At 45.0% G+C, this 22,146-nt stretch overlaps 1 protein-coding gene across 7 annotated transcripts in view; it reads left to right on the forward strand.

Annotated features, from left to right (window-relative positions):
• STAB2 (stabilin 2) overlaps positions 1 to 22,146 on the forward strand; it is a 142,480-nt gene that overhangs the window by 41,879 nt on the left and 78,455 nt on the right. For all 7 annotated transcript variants that reach the window (XM_073213732.1, XM_073213731.1, XM_073213726.1 and 4 more), the window contains 12 exons: positions 4,963 to 5,096; positions 6,713 to 6,795; positions 8,414 to 8,563; positions 10,026 to 10,169; positions 10,695 to 10,751; positions 10,929 to 11,054; positions 12,136 to 12,189; positions 12,498 to 12,578; positions 14,632 to 14,784; positions 17,597 to 17,659; positions 20,302 to 20,388; positions 21,199 to 21,285. In XM_073213732.1, the coding sequence (XP_073069833.1) occupies positions 4,963 to 5,096; positions 6,713 to 6,795; positions 8,414 to 8,563; positions 10,026 to 10,169; positions 10,695 to 10,751; positions 10,929 to 11,054; positions 12,136 to 12,189; positions 12,498 to 12,578; positions 14,632 to 14,784; positions 17,597 to 17,659; positions 20,302 to 20,388; positions 21,199 to 21,285 (1,219 nt within the window). The remainder of the gene's footprint in view (positions 1 to 4,962; positions 5,097 to 6,712; positions 6,796 to 8,413; positions 8,564 to 10,025; positions 10,170 to 10,694; positions 10,752 to 10,928; positions 11,055 to 12,135; positions 12,190 to 12,497; positions 12,579 to 14,631; positions 14,785 to 17,596; positions 17,660 to 20,301; positions 20,389 to 21,198; positions 21,286 to 22,146) is intronic.

Here is a 22,146-nt window from a genome sequence, read left to right on the forward strand (position 1 = left end):
CAGGATAAAGATTTATTTCATTCATGCCTCCTCAATATGGCAAGTCGTTTATGCAGAATATTAAAAATCACACTGTGTGAGTCACAGAAGCCCACCCAATAAAAAAGAATCGGTTCAAATGTGGGCTCCACCACTGACCACCGAGTGACCTTGGGCAAGTCATGTAGCTTTTCTGAACCACAGTTCCTCACCTGACAAGTGGGGCTGGAGACCAGGAATCTCTCCTGGGGAAGGATAACAAGCTAATGCATATAAACATCCTTTTAAGCTTTACTTTTCACCTTAGTAGAGGTGAAGCAAGTGGTAAAATAAAAGGATTTTCTCTTATTTGATTCAGTTCAGTTGAAATGGTAACTGGATATGACGGAGAAAGCACATTGAAGAAGGGGCGGTTTACATTCCAGCTGTACAAATGCACGATACACACTGAAATCTGGAGGCTCTTGGAACGTTAGTGACGCAGATGACATACAATGTTTGTATAAGACTTGTACGGCTGGGATTCCTTGATGTGAACAGTCTCCCAAGAATTGAGTCCAAGGCAACGTGGTGCAATGGCAAGAGGCTTTTCCAGATAGACCTGGGTTTAAATCCCAGCCCAGCCACTTCCAGACGTGTTCCAGGTTATGACCATTAGACCCAGGCAGCAGGGGCCCTGCCCCAGACACTGCATCTTAGACAGCCTCGTCTGACCATCCTCTGACTACAGCAGGACAAGGGGTCTCAAGGATCAAGGGGACATGCTCTCCCACAGCCTGAGTTCCCCTTACAGACCATATTTGGGCACCCAGAGCCCTGCAATCCCCCCCAAGTGGCTGCAAACCAGCTTCCAGGACCTACACGGGCTCTGCCTGGTACCATTCTCCCCAGCAAGTGGCCGTGGGGTGGGTGGTTGTAAATGAGCCGACGTTGTCTCCACTGCTTTCATGATCACACCCGTGGCTCTAGTTCTACCAAACCACTACTGTTCTTTAGACATGCGGCAATATTCCCACCTCCACACCCTTGCACACGCCATTCCCCTTGCCTAGACATCCTCCCCTCCCTACCTCCTCTGAGTCAGGCCAACATACTGATCCTTTCTTGTTCAGCTCAGATATCTCCACCTCTCGAATGTCGTCCATGTCCTCCCAGTCCACTCAGATGCCTTCTCCCAGGGGTCCCACAGCACCTGAAATGCTTCTGTTTTCACATTTATCACCGGGAATTGTGATGAGAACATGACAGTGGTGATGAACACAGCTGCTGCCACTTACAGGCTGTGTGACCTTGAGTGAGAGACTTAACCTCTCTGTACCCCAGTTTCCTCATCTAAATAGGGCTAATACCAGAGCCCTCATCATAGGATTGTCATTCAAAAGATACCATAATGAGACACCTGGAAGAGTAACTGGGTTATCAATAGATAGATGTTCGCTATATTGTCATTACTGATCTCAGTCCTCATGTCTTATTCATCTTTATTGTCACACAGTTAAAACAATGAAATAAGTTTGGAGGAACAAATGAATTAATGGAGGAATAATATGAACAAGTAAAGAAATGAAGGAGTAAGACTTTTGGGACACCCTATAATTTAACTAAACTTCATCCAGCATTATATGTAATTAAGACCAGCCCCTAACTTATAAAATATAAATAAATGGGTTATGGTTCTTTTTAAAGCCTTCAAGCAGCAGGAGACTTTACTCCTCAAAAAGAACTGATTTACACCCAAGACAATGCTGTGGCTGTTTCACATTTAAGTCAGAAGATGGTCTCATGAAGTCTCAGACTTTGGACTGAGACTTTTAAGTAAAAGTAAACAGTATTTATGGCTTATGCATTTCACTCAGCACCGTGGCCATTAAAATACAGTCTCCTGCCTTCGTTCCATATGGCAAGTCATTTGACATGAAACAGACCATTGGCCTCATAACAACTTAGGGAACCCTTAGACAGAAGTGTGTTTCATGGTTTGAAAGTTACTTGTCTTGCTATTAACAGCTGTCTTCAAATGAAATGTACGTAATCTGGAGCAGGATTAATTGTCAACAAGGACCATTGGATCACTTGTTAACAGTTACTGGCCTCCCCCTCCACCTCCTCAAATTCATTATATCACAGTATTTGCAGAGGAAGCCGGTGTTTGACAGGAAACTTGATTGTATTAAACAGACTACAACTCCATGGTTACCTCCACCTTATAGCAAGGCGATAACAAGTGATTCCTCTTAACAAGGTTCCTCAGCCTCAGCATAGCTGATGTTCAGGGCCAGTTAACTCTGGGATGGGGGCCATCCTGGGCACTGTGGCATGCTTAGCAACATCTCTGGCCTCCATCTGCTACATGCCAGTAGCACCTTCATCTGCTACATGCCAGTGACAACCAAAAACATGTCCAGATGTTTCCAAATATCCCCTGGAGGCAGATCTGCCCCTGTTGAGAGTAAGTGCTCTATATAAGTCCTGAAGGCCCAGTCAGTAAGTGATCTCCCAATCAGCCATTGGACTGGGAAACTCACATGTGTCCTGAAATCATCTTGAATGTTGCTTCCTCCTCGAACCTGTCCCAGATTTCTCCAGGCAGAATTAGTCACTTCCCCCTCCATGCACACAGCATCCTTTTCAATCTTCTGTCATGACTTCCACGGAGCTTAAGTTATGTGTTCATGGACTTGTCCTGCTATCTCCCAGCCCCTCCACATCACTGGTGGTGGTAGCACCACCACCTCCATCATCACTGTTGTCCATGTTATCCTCCTCCTGTACCAGGTATTGCATTTCTCTATGTGTTTGGCACTGTGCCAGCTGTTTTCCATGCATGATCTCATCTATCAACCACCCTGACAGTATTATTAAACCCATTTCATAGATGAGAAAACCGGGGCATGGGGAAGTGAAGTGGCCTTATCATGTTGCTTTAAATTATTTGCTTTCAGGTCCATCTCCATCAGGACACTAAAGGGGCAAGATGTCTGTTGTTATCATCTTTGTAACCCTCTTACCTACCAAAGCTCCTAGAATAAAGTAGGTACTTGGTAATTAATCAGTTCAACAATTAGGCACTATCTCAGGGGCTGAAATGTCATGAGGAACAAGGTGAGATCCAGGTTCTAGAAGAGCTTCCCATCCAGCAGAGGAGATGGCACCTCAAGAGGTTACTTTGGCAGAAAAGATCTGACAGAGGTATCAACAGGATGCTCCTGTCAGGGAGAGTCTGGGGTCCCATGTCACAAGTGATCTATATGGTAGGGCTGGGAGAGCATTCCTGGCAGGGCACATGGCCTGAGAAGAACATTCAGTCCTTTGTTTAATTGAAAAAAATAAAGCAATTCAGCATTGCTGGAATTTGCAGTGGACAGCAGGAAGGAGACATAAGCAAGATCCCCCTTTCTGAGCCTTGCATGCCAGGTTAAGCACTTGTGCCTCATCCTAGCGATGAAAGGAGTCCATGAGAGTTCTAAGCACAGGGGTGCCAGATTTCCCTTTTGGCAAGACTGCTCAGAGGGTTGCATGAAGGATTGATTTGAGGTGAGGAAAACTAAGGGCAGGAAAACCATTTAGGAAGTCATTGCAGCAATCTAAGCAAGGGGTGAGAGAACTCCGAAACATTTGTTCAGCAAACTTGTTGAAATCTCTTTGCCCTGAGACCCTACTTAGAAACACAATGGATTCACGAGGGTATTATAGTCCCTTGGAATCCTCTGCTAAACCTGAGTCTTATCTGTGGGAGACATGACCACAACATCCTGCCATCTCTTCTCCCTGAATTGTTCTTCCCCAACCTTGTGTTTGGTTCTCCACTTTTCTCCAGGATCCTGCTGAATGTCCCCTTCCTAAGCACCTTGCCAATTTTAGCCAGCCTTCAACTCATCTTTGCTTGGTAGCAGTGGCATGCCAGAGCCAGGGCTTACTGATTCACAAGGGCTGATTGTCAAAAGTTTTCAGGAATTTTGCAAGCCAGTTGGCATCACCCTAGTAGTTTGAGATTAGCCAAGGTGAGAGTATGACCCCTGGAGATTGGCAGATGCTACAAAATCGGAGCTTTCTCTCCACCTAGAAAGCTGGTTGTTAAGCTTTCACCACCACCCCACTGCTAGTATATCTTTAAGCTGTGTCCTTAATTCTGTTTGTCTTTTATGAAAGTAAACTACTCTATAAAGTTTCTGTGACTTTCATTGTTTATATATTTGTTTTAATTCAATCACTACTTATTGTATAAATATTAATAAGTAGCTCTTATGGACCAAGCCCTGTGTGAGACCCTGGAGTTACAACCATGAGTAAATACACTCAAAACCATTGTCCTCACTGTTTTCCCAAATTAGATGGGGAAGCAGAAATTAACCAAGTAACTACACAGGGTGGGATAAAATTACAACACGGATTAGAGCTACAGAGAAGAACTGCATGGTACCAGGAGAGTGCACACCAAGGGGCTTCTGATCCATAGCCGGCAGTGGGGGGGGATAGACAATGAGAAAGGTCCTTCTAAAAAGGGACACTTGAGCAGAGACCTCAGCTGGGAAGGTGAGAATGGAAGAGAAGGAAGAGTCTTCTAAGCAGATGAGTAGCTCTGACTCTTTACCTGAGGTTGGCTTCAATAGCTTATTCCAATTCAGTGGTTCTGCAGTGGGTTCCCAGAATCTGTGTTTATAGTGAGCCCTCCACGTGATTCCGATGTACGGTGGTCTCTTGCTCACACTTTGAAAAATACTGAGACAAAGAGTATACAAAACTATCCAGTGTTTATAGTTAGATAAGCATAATTTATTAAACACCCATTGCTGGCGGACCTCCCATTTGTCAGGCTCTGCGCTGGGCCTGCTCGCCTGTGTCTGTGCCTCTGCCCTCCTGGCCTTGTCGCTGGCATACTCAGGGCAACATTTTCCCCAGTCTGCAAAATGAAGGAGTTAGACTGCATGCTCTCAACGTTCAATGACTGTAAAACCTGAGAATGTGTTTACACCCTCTCTCTAGATGCACTTGCCAGAAAGGTTACGTGGGCAATGGCTTAACATGTTACGGAAACATCATGGAGCGGCTCCAAGAACTGAACATTGAACCCAGAGGAAAATGGCAAGGAAGGCTGACCTCTTTCATCTCACTCCTGGGTATGCAGCTGTGGGTGCTGATGTCCGCATAAAATGCAACCCTCTTTGGGGCAAGGCAACTGTAAGACACAATCGTCCAGAAGGGGGTGGGCATGCCAGGCAAGGCTTGCCTGTTGGGGCCAGCCCTCTAGGGAGGCGCCATGTAGGTGGGAGGGAAATGACAGGCCACTGTATCCAAGGAGACAAGGAATGCCAAGAGACCCAGCAACACTATAACGAGTAGGCAGAGAGCTGAGGACAGGGTCCTAGGGTCACTGTAGATTAACAGGTCTTCCACATCAGTGAGACAGGGCAGCTCAGCTCTGCTGGGGATGGAGACCATCCTCTCCCCTGACCTGTGGGTCCTTCAGGGGTGAAACCAAGACTGGCAGATAATACAGGGAATAGAGAGTAACTAAGACTGTGAGGCAGCATCCATGTTCCTCAGTGAAGGTGCCTTTGAATTCTGGGAAGAGTCTTGGTTGTGTACAACCACCTTACACATAGCTGGGTGTTTAGCATGGCTAGCCTCCCACCCACTCATTGTCCTTAGGGACACATTCTCCCCCAGCGCCCCAGGCAGGGTGACAACCTAAAACAGCCTCAGTATTTCCAAATGCTCTCTAAGGGTCTTCACCCCACACCCCTTGAGAATGAAACATCACAGCTGACTGCAGCATTAGACAAGACTTCCAATAAAATACACATTTGGCCAATCACCAGAAAATAAAACACAGACTCAACCAATCAGCAGAAGCCTTAAAATATCAGTGTCCATAATTAACCAGTCCCCAAAAATTGATTTTCCAAAAAAAGCACAGAGAAGCACGTACAGAACACAGTCATGTCAATGATGTGCTCTTGGCCTACACCTTAACATGCATCCCACACAAATGTGCGGGGAATCAGGCATTATCGGCACACCTTGAGGATCCTCAGAGCCTTCCTCTAAGAACTCTGAGACCATCCAATGAGAGCAAACACGGGTGACTGAGTGCCCTTTGCAGACAGGGCCCTCAAAGTTCTCTCTGGACCAAGTCCAGTCAACCCTTCACCTGCCCCGTTTATGAAATGCTGGAGCATTTGAAAGGCTGCTGTGTCACAGCACAGAGCACATCCTGTTGTCCCAAATTCCCCAGGGGGGTGGAAATGGAACCAGCCACATAACTTGCAGGGCCCCATGCAAAATGGAAGTGCAGAGTCCTTTGCTCAAAAATTATTAGACATTTCAAGATGGCAACAGCAGAGCCCTAAACCAAGCAGGAGGCCCTTTGAGGTGGCCCTGAGGGAACAAAGGCCGTCTTTGTCCACTGAGATGGTGGCAGCTCCGCAAGTCCAGCAAAGGTCATGGACCCGCTGGGATCAGATGAGGACTTGGCCACACCAACCTCCCAGCACCTCTCCTTCCAGGGTATCCTAGGAGCCAAGGCTGTGGCTACAGGGAGAAGGACAGAGCCATCGTGTCTTACATCCTTAGAGAGGTTCCCAGTGTGCCACAGGCCTGTACATACCTATCAGAACAGAGAAGCTCTTGAATCAGAGGGTCTGGATGGACCACAAGGACCATCGCTTGATTTTACTCTTCGTGTATCACTGACCCATTTGGTGTTTATTTTTTCTGTTTTTTGACTCTAAAGACAAAGCCTATGCCTGGCCACTAAGTAACCTGGGGCCATTCACTGTGCTGTTGCCAACAGACAGGGGACTCAAAGGACTCAATGTAAGTATTTTAAATGACCCTATACCGAAACCCTTACTAGGCACTACCTTCTCTTATTTAACATTGAAAACCCCCATTAAAATGAAACCTACTGCTGATAAGGATGGCGATTTTTTTGGTAAACTTCTTGTAGTGAAATAGAACATCCTTACACAACGTATACACATTTTAAGTGCACGGCTCAATGAACTGTCACAAAGGCAGTGCACTTGTGTATCAGCCAAGCCATTACCAGCACACTGCAAGGCCTCCTGGTCCCCTCTTCCAGTCATTACCCCTTCAAGGGTAACCACCAAGGGTTCTTAACTGAAGTCATGTGATAAATAAGATTTGCATAATGCAAAACTGCTTATCTCCTACAGGAAGAATTTAACTAATGTATTAGGTATCTGTTCCTTTAAAATTATCATTAATGATAACAGTGACTAGGGAAACTAGAAGAAAATGTAGTCTTCGAAAATGAGCAGTGGTTGTCAGAGATAATGTCAGGCAGCAGGAATGAAACCCACAATGCCTGGTGGGAGCCTCCTATCATGATGGCTTCAGTGAAATAGCTGTGTCTGGTATAATGTAGATAATGAGCCTATTGGTTTGTATACAATTTGCCTATCTTAATCCAACATATTTTGTGATAATAATTTTTGCTGCCAGAAAATTCCAGACTCTCTCACCCTAATGCATCCCATCACTGTACTGTCTGAAGTGATCAGTCACAGACCTCAGAGACAGCCCCATCTCTCTCCTGCTGGGGGAAGAACTAGTAAATACTGGATGCCTCTATGCTTGTGGCCTTTGGCATAAATATTGATGCCCTTTGCATGAGGTCTCTTGTTTAATATATAGATAAAAATTACACAAAGTAATAAACATTATCTGTTGATTGATAGTTAACAATATAATACTGGCAAAATCTAGACTTGTTTCAGTGGACTTCAAAAATCCTAGTTTTACTATTCCAAAGCTCCATCCGAAGGGGAAAAGGAGCACGGACCCTGAGCAAGGGTGACAAGCAAATTTGTGAAACATTCCACATTTTTGTAGTGGTTGCCACATGGCAGGTGGGGGAGAAATTAGGTAAAGGGGATAAAGAAGAAAATAATAATAATAATGTAACATTGTTGACAGATGGTCCCCAGACTTCTGTGATGACCATTTCCTAATGTATAGAAATATCAGATCACTATGTTGTATACCCAAAACTAACACAATATAGTTATGTCTATTATTCCTCAATAAACTTAAAACTTTTTAAAAGAGAAAACACAAACAAAAGCTCCATCAGTCCACCCTGCCCCTCTTTTCACATAACTTCCTTTTTCGTTCCCATCTACTTCCTGGGTCAAGATGCTTCGTCAGGGCCTGCCACCTGCCCTGCTCCTGCTGGCCTGGGTGCTGGCTCCCCACAGTGTCCGCTCAGCATCAGAGCACCTACTGTGCTTTGCGAGCATACCAGCATACCGTGCTCCACCTCCCACTCTCCACCTTTAAAGCCTGACCCAAGTTGGGGTGCACTGGCTTTGATGTCTTTGATGCTGAACAAGTCAATGCCTGAGTCACAAACCTCATTTTCTCCTTCCAACAAAAGTGGAGACTAAAGGCCCTGGCTTTCTTTTCTCAGGTAAAGGAGCTTTTGATGGATAGTGAGGCGGCTCGGTACTTTGTGAAACTCCACATAATTGCTGGGCAGATGGACACTGAGCATATGAATAACACAGACACGTTCTACACCTTGACTGGGAAGTCAGGAGAAATCTTCAGTGGGGATAAGGTAAGACTTCCTCTGATTTCACTCCCAGAACTGAACAGCCCACTTAGTCAGTGCCCACATTGTCAATGTTTTCAGGATTGTGAAGGTGATGAATAATTTCTGTCCTGTTCCTGGTTTGTCAAAGCACTTCCCTATGTAGAAAAAAGTGGAAGGCAGCACCCGACAGAGTCAGCTAGGATGGAGTGGACTGTTGCAGAAAGAGGGCTCAAAAGTGTTTGATTTTGCTCTGGTCTGAATGAGCTTTCCAGGTAACCCTCACTCAGCTGTCAGCAGGAAGGAGACACGTCGCAGTCAGCCTGTTTCCTGGAAGCACCAGCCGCAGGCCAGATCAGCATTCCTCTTACAAAAGGAAAGGGATCCTGTTTGGTTCATATTGCTGGAGTTTATCTACCCTTGCTGACCTAACATTCCTTCTCTCCTACTGCCATTAGTTTTGTTCACTTTTTAAATAAAACTACCCCTTTCACAGATAACTCTTTTTGTGACTTTACTGAGCTGAAGAGCCCATAACTAGTCAACAGAATGTACACGGGTGGGTTATGGCCTATATTGCTACATTTCACTAATTGTCAATAGTTGATAGATTTTTGAGCACTTACTCTGTGTAAGATACTGGGGTAAATCTTTACATACAGCATATAAGACTTGCAACAACCCCATGAAGGAGATTTTTCCAGTGGGAAAACTGAGAGGTCACAGAATAGAGGCCAGAGCCAGGATTCAAATACAAGTCTCTTTGACTCCAAAGCTTGAATCATTAACCAGTGTGTTATACTGTGTGTGTGAGGATAGATAGATAGATGGGTAAATGGATGGGTGAATGGGTGGATGGATGGGTAGATGGATGGATGAATGGATAAATGGTAGATAGGTAGGTAGATAGATGATAGATAGATAGAAAGATAATAGATGATAGATAGATAGATAGATAGATAGATAGATAGATAGATAGATAGATAGATAGATAGATAGATAGATAGATAGACAGACAGACAGACGTGGCTATCTTCATTCATTCATTCAACAAATATTTACTAAGTCTGTAACTTGTAGAAGCCACATGGGAGAAAGAAAGAATTAGCATCAGTCACTCATTCAAGAAATATCTTTTATTGTGTGACTTCTTTGTATAAGATGGTAAAGTAGGTGATGAATTTACAGTAAATTTTATAGATCTGCTTTTTGACCTTGTGGTTTATGGTGGAGGTGTGGGGATTTATAATGCCTTTTTCACATTTAGCAGTCATTGGTAGTCCTCAGTGATTTCTCACATTATCTCATTGACCTTAACAAAAGACCTGCAAAATCAGCCAAGCAAATGCCATCATCCCCATTTCAGGTTAAGTGACTTACCCAAGATAACACAGCCAAACAACGGCAGAACCCGAGGACTCAAGACTTGTAATCCAGTTCTCACTCCTTTACGGACACCATATTAATTTTATTTCTCTTTGTGTTTCAGGACAATCAAATAAGGCTTAAACTCCTTGGAGGCAAAAAGAAGGTAAAAATTATACAGGGGAACATCATTGCCTCCAATGGGCTCCTGCACATCCTGGACAGAGCCATGGACAGGATGGTGCCCACGTTCAAGAGCAACACTGAGGTGAGACACATCAGGTAAAAACGGTGTCAACCCAAATCCATCTTCCTTTGCTCCCTGGAGAGTCACATCCAAAGAAAAACAATGCATGACAATACTAAGTGCTTGTCCTTCAGTTGGCCTAGTACCCCAACCATGGGGAAAATGGGATCATTTCTGTTTTTAGTAGAGAAACAGCACCTCTGGGTATGTCTGCAGAGAGAAAGAAAGACATGCAGCAGGTGTAGGAAAGATCTCAATTTTGTGACCTCGTTTATGGCCACATCTGATGACTCAGGCCAGTGGCCAATTGTCATGAAAATTTATCCCTCATGTTTGACGGAAGAGGGCAGTCCTCACAGCAATAAAAATGTATTCCCTCTGACCTGTTTAATGGTGGCCAAATTGACACTGGCCTGGAGATCAGGTCATTTTATAGCAATCCACATTTACACATAAACTCTGTCATCAGCTTTTTAATATGAGGGTGTCTGTTTCCTCAGCCACCTTATTTGTTAAATGATTTTTAAGCAAAATGTCTCCTTTTAGCAAACCATAATGATGATGCTACAGCCAAGATACAGCAAGTTCAGATCTTTGTTAGAGGTATGTACTTTTCATGAATTTCTGAAAAATATTTTATGTCCATGTCCTTAGTAAAATATTTTATGTCCAGTCCTTAGTAAAATTAGCAGGAGTGTCAATTATAAATATTTGCTGAGGATTCCTACAAATATTTGTCTGAGATAGATTGCAGAAATAAAATTTCATTTCTCCATGCAGGAAACCAATGTGGGACGTACCTTAGATGAAGATGGGGTTGGTGGACCTTATACCATTTTTGTTCCAAGTAATGAAGCATTAAATAACATGAAGGATGGTGCTCTGGATTACCTCCTATCTCCAGAGGTATTGTATCTATTTTTTCTGATGATATATGTGAGCATCACTGCTTCAGTCTGAACCCATACAGGCTTCTTCTAAATTGAGGATGGCAAATAAGTAGCAGACAGATTACTACCTACCTTCCCATAGCCAAAACAGACATCACTAATCAATCACAGTTCTCTGGAACTAGGCCTAGATGTGGTTTCAGTCTCCTCAATGGAGTCCCAAGTAGCTATGACCCATCAATGAGACTAGTTACAGGAAATAAAATTGATATGCAATCCCAGGTCTAAATGGATGGTTTGATTTGTCCTGGCTCTGCTAGTATTTCTCAGCAGCCAAATCAGTATTTTAAGTTCCCTGTAACTCTAAAACCACCTTCTTCCACCAAAGAGAATGGTCCCTGTACTCCTCAATTCTGTATGCTCTCTCCAAGGCATCCTGTTGGGACTGCCTATCCTGTTTATAGTCCCAAGACCTTCTTGTCTCCATTGCTGCTTGTTTTGTGAAGTATGAGAAATCTTGAAAAGGACTTTGATGGAGAGATGACCATGTATTATGGGAGCATAGAAAGGAAAAAGTGTCCTAACCAGATATTGCAAAGAAGAACTTATATTCCTTAATAACCAGCATGTGGTCTGACAAGCAGACATTTAAGCAGGCAGAATCATAAACTAAGGCTGTCTTAGAAAATCCAGAATGTAGCTTTAGACATACAGAGAGGTAGGGGAGCAGAGTGATAATAGTGTGGGCTAATTCTTAGGTTTTTATCCCAAGTTAGCTTGGTGAACTTGGACATGTCTTTAGAACTCAGTGTTATCACACATAAAATGAGTCAGTAGCAGTTTCTACAAGGCTTTGGGGAGGATTACATGAGATGTGCATATAATATTTTCAGAGCAGCCCCTACTACAGAGTAGGAATTTGGTGAGTATTCACTATTTTGAGGATGAGAATTTTTTCACCCAGGACTTCCCAATTAAGAGGTTATAGGTCATTTACTTTTCTTGACTAAGTGCCCAAAGTCATTTGTGGAGGTTCCCACAAGTGGTGGGGAGTTGTGTTTTCACATAACTAAAGAAGTATTTTGATTCCTTTGCAGGGATCTCGGAAGCTTCTGGAACTCATCAGATACCACATTGTCCCATTTACCCAGGTTGGCCTCACTTTCCTGCCATATTTTTTCCCTGCTTTCAAAATATTTGACCTAGTCTTACATTCCAATATTTTTGTGCCAGAAAATATATGACAACTGTTCTTTTATCTGTAGCTTGGAGCATACCCTTAGTAATGAAAAGTGAGCCTGTTATCAAAGAAATTTTCACAACCACAAAAATGCATGCCATCAAAGCTTCCATTATTTATTTCATAAACTTTCAGGCTGTTTCTTCCAGTAAGGACTCTATGAAAACAGGGCTCTGTGTGTTGCTCTAAATGTCTCAGTCTGTTCTCTTCTCATTGCAGCTTGAAGTGGCCACGCTCATTTCCACCTCTCACATCAGGAGCTTGGCCAACCAGATCATACAGTTTAACACAACCAACAATGTAGGTGAAAACTTTACCACTGCTGTCGTTACTCACATGCATTTTTGCTCGGCTTATGATTATTCATTAGGTTATCCTACCTCAACACTATCTCATTGGCTTAAAATATTTATAATTATTTCATTCATGAGTTGTTTCTTTCAACAAATATCTACTGAGCAACTACATGTTTTAAGTCTGAGAATATGAACTAGATGTCAAGGATAAAGCTGGAAAAAAGGCACGCTTACATCCCAGCAAAGAAAAGAGGCTTTAAACAACTAAATTGCAACCAGTTAATTATTTAATTACAATTATAGTGTGTTGTCACCAAGAGCTGTAAGAGCTCATGACAGGAGGAGGCTGAGCAGATCTAGGGATCTAGAGCTTCCTTAGTGAGGAGTTAAGGCCTTGGCCAAGCTTCAAAGGATGAGCAGAGCAAACTTGGGCAGAAATGAGTAGAAGAAAGTTCCAAGTAGAAGACAGAACATGTGCAAAGGCCCTGAGGTGGAGGAAACATGATTCATTTAAGGAACACAAAGAAGGCAGCATTATTTGGCTAACTCCCAGGGGTTGTATTATCAGCAAAAGTCTGGAAGTGTAGAGGTTATGTCTCCTGTTGATTTGCTATTGCTGGAGATGATGATGACCCTCATCCTTTCAGTAAGAATATATTAATTGCCAACTATGCACCAGACATCATTCTAGGTCCTCAAGGTAGACCAGTGAACAAGCAGATGAAAGTCCCTGACTTGATGGAACTTTCAGTCTAGTAAATAGGAAGATAGGCAATTAACAAATGAAGTAAATAAAAGTCCCTGATTACATGAAACTTTCATTTTAGTAAATAGGAAGGTAGACAATAAACAAATTAAGTAGGTAAAATATAGCATATATTTAGTAAGTGCTAAGGCAAAGAACAGCAAAACAAGAAAGGGGACTAGAAAATGGTGGGACTGATATTTTAAATAAAGTGCCTGAGAAAGTCCGTGAAGAAGAAAGGGTGTGAGCAGAGACCTATAGGAAATGAAGGGACAAGCAGTGTGACTATCTGGGGAAAGAGCATTATTCCAGAGAGAGGAGCAAGCGAGTCCAAAGGCACAAAGCCAGGAGTGGGCCCGACCTGCTTGAGGAGCTGCAAGGTCACTGTGGCTGTAGCAGAGGGGTGAAGGGAGGGGTAGGAGAAGAGGTCGAGGCAGTAAGAGAGGAAAGGAGAGGTGGGGTCAGGTCATGCACGGCCTAAGAATTCAGGATAAGGATGCAGACTCTTACTTGAATAAGATGAGAAGGCATCAGAGGACTTTGAGCAGTGGAATGACTTGATCAGATGAATGTTATCAGATCAAGAACCAGTCAGGAGACTGGTTAGAGGGCAAATGCAATAACCCCAAGGTGAATGGTGGTGACCCAGACCAGGGTGGTGGCAGGGACATGGTACTAAGTGGTTGCGTTCTGAAGGTATTTTGAAGGTAGACCCAACAGAACTTGCTGATGGATTCGATGGGAGATGAAGAGAGTGGAAAGCCCTGAAGACTCCTGAGCTTCTGCCCGGAAGGATGGAGTTGCCATTAATACTACAGGGGGAGCAGGTTTGGGAGGAAAGCAGAGATCAGAATTCTTTGCTTGGTTGTCCATTTTCTGCTCCCTCCCCTACAATATAAGCAGGAACCCATCTGGGAACACAATCAGGAACCTTGTCCCTGATGTATCCCCAGCACTAGAGCACAGCATAATGCAAGGTCAATAAATGTATCTGAATGAAGGGATCCCCATGTCACCACAAAGAGGTGAAACAATTTGCCCAGGGTCTCAGAGCAAACATATTGTCAAGCTGGAATAATTATTCCTCTTCCTCAGCCCAACACCTACAAGGGCATCCTTACCTGCTGTTGGTCAAGAATTCATCTAACTGTCATCTTTCCCTGTCAGCCAGGACCTTCCACCAGCAATCGTCCACCAGAAAAAAGCAAAGTAAAGTTGAAGGCTCTCTAGGGAGGTCACCACCACTCAGGTGTGCCTAGGGATTGCTGGCGCTCCTGCAGTACACAATGAAAGATGTCACTGCTCTTTCCAGGGACAGATCCTGGCAAATGATGTGGCAATGGAAGAAACTGAAGTCACTGCCAAAAATGGCCGAATTTACACACTGACTGGAGTTCTCATTCCCCCCTCCATCGTCCCAATTCTGCCCCACCGATGTGATGATACTGAGAGAGAGATGAAACTGGTAAGAAAACTAGGAAAATAAATAAGGGCCCCTCTGCAGCCCCCGAGAGCAGACAACATTCCTTCCTGTCAGGGCTCTGAGGGGCTAACAGGGGGCAGCCCCCACGGGAGCCCACTCCAGAAGCATTTCCATCTTCATGAAGAGGCAGGCAGGCCTCCATCCTGTCTCAGAAAATGTGAACGAGGCATCCTTGAGGGAATTTCCTCAATGACAGAGGCTGCCCACGTATATGAGTTTTCTGGAGCAGCCCTAACAACTTACCACAAACCAGGAGGCCTGAAGCCACAGAACTGCAGCCTCTCGCTGTTCTGGAGGCCAGTAGTCTAAATCAAGGTATCAGCAGGCCGTGCTTCCTCTGAAGGCTCTAGCTGGGGATCCTTCCTTGCCTCTGCCTGGCCTCTCGTGGCTCCCAGTAATTCTTGGGGTCCTTGCCTTGGAGCTGTACCTCTCCCATCTCTGCCCTGTCTTCACATGGCCTTCCTCCCTGCGTCAGTGTCCCCTTCACTTCCTATAAGGACAGCAGTCATTAGATTTAGAACCCACCCTAATCCAGTAAGACTTCATCTTAACTCACTGTATCTGCAGAGACTGGCTTTCCAAATAAGATCACATCCTAGTTTCTTGGTAACGTGAACTTGGAGGGAGTATTAGTCCACCCACTACACCAGAGGAGGCAGGGTCAGTCTCCCACTTCACCTCTTTCTTCCCCTGCCCATCACCCGGGACCACCCGGTGCTGTGCCCATAGTCGCACTCTAAGAGGAACTTAAAATAGTATTTCTTTAGTACAGGCTCTGGCTTAGCCAGTCAACCTTCTTTTGTGCTTCTATTCAAAAACCGAACTTTTCATTTGCCTATGAGCTTGTGTACCCTCTTCCCTGTTTCTGTAGCAACTTATTTGGCTCAGCCAGTTTTATTCAGAGCACCCCAAATTTCAAAACTGCTGAACATGTGATCTTCTAGTTCCTATGGAAACCATAACCCCAAAGTTGTAGCAATAATAGGTCTCAGTCTTTCTTTTCAGGACATTTGAGTAATTCTTCAAAGATTGTTCTCACAATATCCTTGTGGACTCATTCTGTAGATTTTATTTCATTGATCCCTCTTTTCATCATGAGGGCTGCAAATAGCCCGTTGGGCACTTGGCATAGAAGTGTGGCTGATACTTTTGCTTCCAGATTTCTTAACTGATGTAATGAGTCTGATGTTTTAGGCTATTGTGATGGTACTAGTCCTCCATGCCAGTCACATACCATCTGGAGGACTTGGTTCAATTCTAAGCACCCCTTTTTAAAAGAGACAGAAACTCGGTCGTTTTCCCAGCCAGTCCCTGGCAGTGATTTCTGAATGGTTCATTCCTGAAAAAAAGAATTGGCAGTCCATCACTTGGCTTAGACTGGAATGAAGATCAGAACAGGCCAGATGAGAACGAACAGTCTCATCCCAAAGATTAGAGTTTTAGGAAAAAGGGCCTCTGTAGGAAAGGCTCCCTGTGAGTCAGAGCTCCCCTGCCCCAAGCAGCTGCCATTCACGTTCAAGGAAGGAAGTCTGTGGAGGAGATGGGGCAGCCATGCCTGCTTGTTGCAGGATTTCTATGTTCCAGAATATTCAAAAGCTAGTTCTCCCATCTCCCCAAAGAAAAGAATCAAGATGTGGATTTAAGCCACAACCAAAGCATTGGGGTGAAGGGGAAAAGGGCTTCCCAACAGGTGGCTTAGGATGGAGTCTTCTTTTCCTATTTTTACTATTGTCTCCTGGATTTAAAGTCCAATCTCTCTGCTCTGCAAGGTTTAGGATAGTTTTGATTAAGTTGATTAAAAATACAAATGCATTCTCTGCAAAGTGGTAGGGCTAGCAAGGAGTAGGATCTGCTGGTATCTTCTAGAAGTCTCAGTTTTCACCTGGCTGAACCCCTAGCTGCTTTTGACCATGTATTTTTGGATTTTAGTGATTTAATTATTTTAATGGCTTAATAATTCTCTGTACTAGTTAGGGTCCCTACAGGAAACAGAATTTATCCCATGGTCCCAATTAAGAGACTTAAATGAAGGAGCCACTCCAGAGGGGTGGGTAGGGCTAAGGAAACAAACACTGCATCCAAGGAGAAACAATGGCAGCAAGCCAGGACCACCCCAGGACCAAAGAGTCAGCGTGGGGAGGGCTGGAGTCACCTGAGCTCAGGGAGAGCTGGGAGAGAAGTGATGCCCATCAGGAGACGCAGGAATGATGCCCAAGCAGATGGGGAGCTGGGAAGATACCCTTCCCTTGCCCTCGTTCCAGCCACCAGTACCCTGCTGGTGCCTCACAATGGCCGAGACCCATCAGGGCTGGCAAGTAGGCCAAGAGACTGCCCTCCAAGGTCAGCACAGAGCCCAGCATAGGTCAGAGAATGGAGCTGGAGACACAGGCCCCTTTCCTTCCTCCTGAATTCAGAACCAATGGAGCAAGAAGCCTGGGAGAGTGACAGGCAGGTTCACTGCTCTGTCTCATGACTGCTGAGCTTATTGGAGAGCAAAGCCTTAACTGTGTGGCCTATTGACTCCCTGCATATTATAAAGAGGCACCTGCCCCTGAGGCCTGTAGACATTCTGACCCTGAAAGAGGGAGTGGAAGTGGCTTCTCTGAGCATGCTCAGTTCCATCTCCCAGAGCCCTCTGGCACTGACTGAGCTCTTTCCCTCTGGGGAGGAGTCAGTAGGGGTGGGGAGAGAGGCCTAGAACCCCCTTCACAGGGAGGAAGGGTAAGACCAGACAGGATGGTCCCCTGCTCCCTCCTACAGGGAAGCCAAGCTGATCCTCTGTCTTTCCTTGCAGGGCTCCTGCGTGAGCTGTTCCCTCATACACTGGAGCAAATGTCCTGCTAACTCGGTGCCCACGGTGAGTGTGACAACTTCATGAAACCACGCATCAGCCACGCAGCCCCAGTGGTAGTGTTTCTCATCCTTTCTACCTTCCTTCTTAAAAGATACTAATTCCAATGGGGTCAATGTAAGATGAGCTCTTAGCCTACGCTATGGGGCTGTGGTTGAAAGACAACCACAGATCTGTGTCCGAATCCCAACTCATTAACCCCAGGTGAGCCACTTAACCTTTTTCCCTTAATTTCCTTTACTGGGAAGTAATCACCATAACAAAACAACCGCAGCAGCAGGATTAGCATAGACAAAACCTAAGCCCAGCAAGGACATCATGTGACTACTCAGTGCAGCCTCATTCCTTCTCTGCTTTTCCCTCTTCAGGAAAATCCAGTGTTTGTGTTGGGGGACCAAAGCTTTACCTCCACCCACTTCAGGTCTCCCGCTGGGCCTGAGAATTAAATTGACAGAAAACAGGTTAACGGGAGAAAAGTACCGAGTTTTACTTGTGCATGGGACCCCCCCCTAGGAAAATGAAGACCCAAGAGGTGGGGGCATCCAGATGTTTAAATAGTAGCTTACATTAGGAGTGGCAGTTGTGGAAAAGGAAAATGTATGGGGAGGCTGAAGGAAGGGCAGGGTTATTGCAACAAGGTCTGTTTGCCCAGACCTCTGCTGCAGCGCCCTGTGGCTGGTGATGTTTCTTTTCTCCTGGTTCACTGAGGGCACCTTTCAAGTGGGAAGCTTATCTCCTGTTTTCACAAAGAAAAAGAGAGGTTGGGGTGTCCCTTTTGCAGCTGCTGTTTCTCAAGTGCCTTTAGTTCAGAATAATCCTTAGGCCAAAGTGACATATTTTGGAGTGGGCATATGCTGCCACCTTTCATTCATATTTGCTCTTCCCATGCATTATTCTGGAGAGAAACAAAAAAAAATATCAAGGAAATAACACTAGGACCATTAAAACCTTTTCAAGTGTGATTGAATCTGCATACATATTAGATCTGGTTGGGGGACTTAAAGATGAGTAAGATTTTGTTTTGGTTTGTTGTGTCTGTCTTGAGAAGCTCTACTCTAAAAAGGAAAAACAGACCATTGTCCAACAATCCATAATTCATACGCCAGGTACTGTACTGGCGACAAAAGCCGAGTGTCCTGAGGTAAACTTGGTGATAGAAATTTCTGCCTACAGTTTTTATCTTAAGAACTTCCCCACCAGAAGTTTCCTTGACGCTAGATTAGATCACAAGGAAGAGTTGAGGTGTTTACTGCCATCCTAGTGTGAAGCATTTAATCAAGCAAAACATTAAAATTAAATAGGCACAGGTGTTCAGATATTTTGCTCAATGAAGCCATCACCCCTGGGAATATGGAGAGTGGGGAGAAAAGAGGAAATGGTGTTGACCAGCATTCCAGGGATTGCTGTGTGCCAAACATTGTTCTAAAGGCTTTATACAGCAAACCTCTGAGGTCGGCATATTATCATCAGAACTTTTATGCAATCTGGGAACTAAGGCAAGGAAATATAAAACACCTTGCACAACAGCTGAGACGTGGCAGAGCTGTGATCCGACACTGCCGCAGCCCAAGGAAGGAGGAGAGAGAAAGAGAAATGAGACGCATGGGTCAGAGCCCAAAAACTGTCCTTGCCAGGCTCCCAGGATATATTGTTGGGTAATTATCCTGAGATCCAACAAGCGGGCTAAACGTTCCTTCCTCAATGACCTCAGAATTCCTTTATATATCAAAAAGTTTAGCATTTTAGAGCCTCTGAAGTTTTTGCTCTCCTCTTGAATAAGAGCCTACAGGAAGGGGTACCTAGATGTCAACATTCATCTAACATAAAATTTGAACCAGGAACTAAATACTTACAACAGAACTTGAGATCAGCATTATTGGCCCATTTCACAGGTTAGGCAGCTGAGGCCCACTGACCACATGACTTGCTTGTGATATCCTGAAGTTAGTAGATGGTAAGACCCATTCTCGGAACTTGCCACTAACTAGCAGTGTTCTTAGGAAAATGATTTAACTTTTTTGGGCCTCCGTTTCCTCATCTACAAAAAAGGATGAAAAATATCCACATAGAGTTGAGGCTCGATGACCTCAAGTGCAACGTGGCTGGCCCTAGTAAGTTCTCAACAAATGTTAGTTTTAGATAATTATGAGTGGGCATCTAGGGTTACCAAGCAGAAGTATGCACACAAATCTGCCTGTCCCCATACCCCACTGACATCCTATGAGAAAAACTCAGGCTTGCCCTATTTTATTTGGTGGATCTTTCTACAAATTAGAGCGACTCCAAAATTTCTGTAGAGGAGATGCTTAGGAATGGCTATTAATTGGGAGCAGAGACTAAGTCCCATCCAGGGCAAACCGGAGTGTGCCCAGTCAGGCAGCAGTGTGCGCCACAGCACGGGGAGGGGAGTAAGAACAGACATGCCTGACATGGTGCAAACCCTGGCCTGTAATCTGCCAACAAGAAAACAGAGGCCCAAAGAGGGTGACTAAGCCTGGACCAGGACCCACGTGTGCTGGTATGGCCTAGTGCTGTCTCCTAACATGGGGAGGAAATGGAGGTAGAAGCTAAGGAATGAAGGAGCCAAGGATTGCCAGAGGACCTGGAAGCACACAGTGCATTACTTTCTCTCGTTGGCTTTCTTCCAGACACTCTTCACACACAGATGTGTCTACTCTAGCAGAATAAGAAGCCTGAAGAGTGGCTGTGCCAGATTCTGCAATGCCACTGTGAAGGTGAGGGCACGGCTGGGCACTCATCCAGGTCACGTGGGCCCACACACAAGCCAGCAGGGCTGGGCCATTCCCGGGACTGTGAGGTCAGAGGTCATCTGTGGGGCCTTGGCAGTGTCTTCCTGCAAGGGAATAGAAGGGCAGATTCTCTACATGGTGGCCAGGCCACCCTTCCCTGCATCCGTCCTTCCCATGGTTCCCTACTGCTCTTACCATAGAGCCCTTGACGCTCCCCACACGGCGCGCCCTCTGCAGTACCTGACCTCTCACCCTCATTCCCACCTCAGCACGCACACTTGCCATTCCCTGGCTCAGTGTGCTCCTCCAGATTCTCTTGGAGCTGATTCATCTTCCAAGTATTCATCTAACTAGCCCTTCCTCTGTCACCACCGCCCCACAGCTGCCTCCCCAGTCTCCCCCAACCTTGGCCCTTACCTGCCACCCTGTCTACAGGGCACTTTGTTTTCCCAGCAATTACCATTCTCTCAAATCTCATCTTTTTTTTAAACATACTGTCTCTTCCCTAACTGGATAGAAGAGAGGCCCCATGAGCGCAGCCTCACCTGTCTTGTTTGCTTGGTACCAGAGCTGGGCCGGCACCTGCGGTCGGCCCTCAGCAGATCCGGGGCAGACAGACAGCTGAGCACCAGTCAGACTGCCCTCTGCAGAAGAAAATGTCGCGTTCATGGAGGGGGGAGGGGAGGGGAGGGACGAATGCTGTTTATTATAACAGTGGAAATTAAAATAAATTTCCTTTGAGAACCTGGCCTTCTGCTTGGGGTTTCCAAAGGTAACATGCATATTGTGTCTCAGATACCGAAGTGCTGCAAAGGCTTCTACGGGCCCGACTGCAACCAGTGTCCAGGAGGCTTCCAGAATCCATGCTCGGGGAATGGACAGGTGACCAGCACAGTCCCTCATGAGATTTTTCATGAATGCTGAGGTGGACCTGTCCTAAGTCAAGTCAAAAAATAATTTTTAAAACCACTAAACCAAGAAACAAAGACAATGTTTTTAAAACCACTTAACCAAGAAACAATACACTCTTCCCAGGGAGCAAAAGACACAGATCTGTAGCTAAAAGAACAGGCGTCTGAAGCAGAAGAATTTTAGCCTGGGATGGTTGGGGCAGTGATGATGTTTCTGGCTGTTTTCCTGGGCTCTCTGGCCCCAGTTCCTCCTGCGGGAGGTAGCAGGGACGGCCTGCGCTGATCTCCAAGACTCCTTCCAGGACTAAAATTTTACAATACGAAAAAAAAAAAAGAAGAAGAAAGAAAGAAATAGCACTATCCAGTGATTGCTTTTTTTTTTTTTTTAGGTATCATTGATATACACTCTTATGAAGGTTTCACAAGAAAAACATGTGGTTATTACATTCACCCGTATTATCAAGTCCCCCCATATCCCATTGCAGTCACTGTCCATCAGTCTAGTAAGATGCCACAGAGCAGTGATTGCTTTTTTAACCCACCTGCAAAACCTAGTGACATGTAAAGGCCAAAACTTAATTCATCTAGCTTAGAGGCCAGAGATAAACAAACCAAGGGAAGTGTAACTGTAGTTCAAATGGGAAAAGTATCCATCTGTGCATTTAAGAAATTCACATCTAAAATGTGCCTCTTTGAAGGGGAAGGACAATCTGCTAACATGAGTGGGGGGCAGCCCGCAGGAAGGAGAACAGGGCAAAGCTGGAACTGATTAGCTAGCATGGCGATGCTGATGCATGTCAGTCATTATAAATCTAACCTTGGACAGGCTGAG

Source organism: Manis javanica, chromosome 10, assembly GCF_040802235.1.
Source record: "Manis javanica isolate MJ-LG chromosome 10, MJ_LKY, whole genome shotgun sequence".
Lineage (NCBI taxonomy): Eukaryota > Metazoa > Chordata > Mammalia > Pholidota > Manidae > Manis > Manis javanica.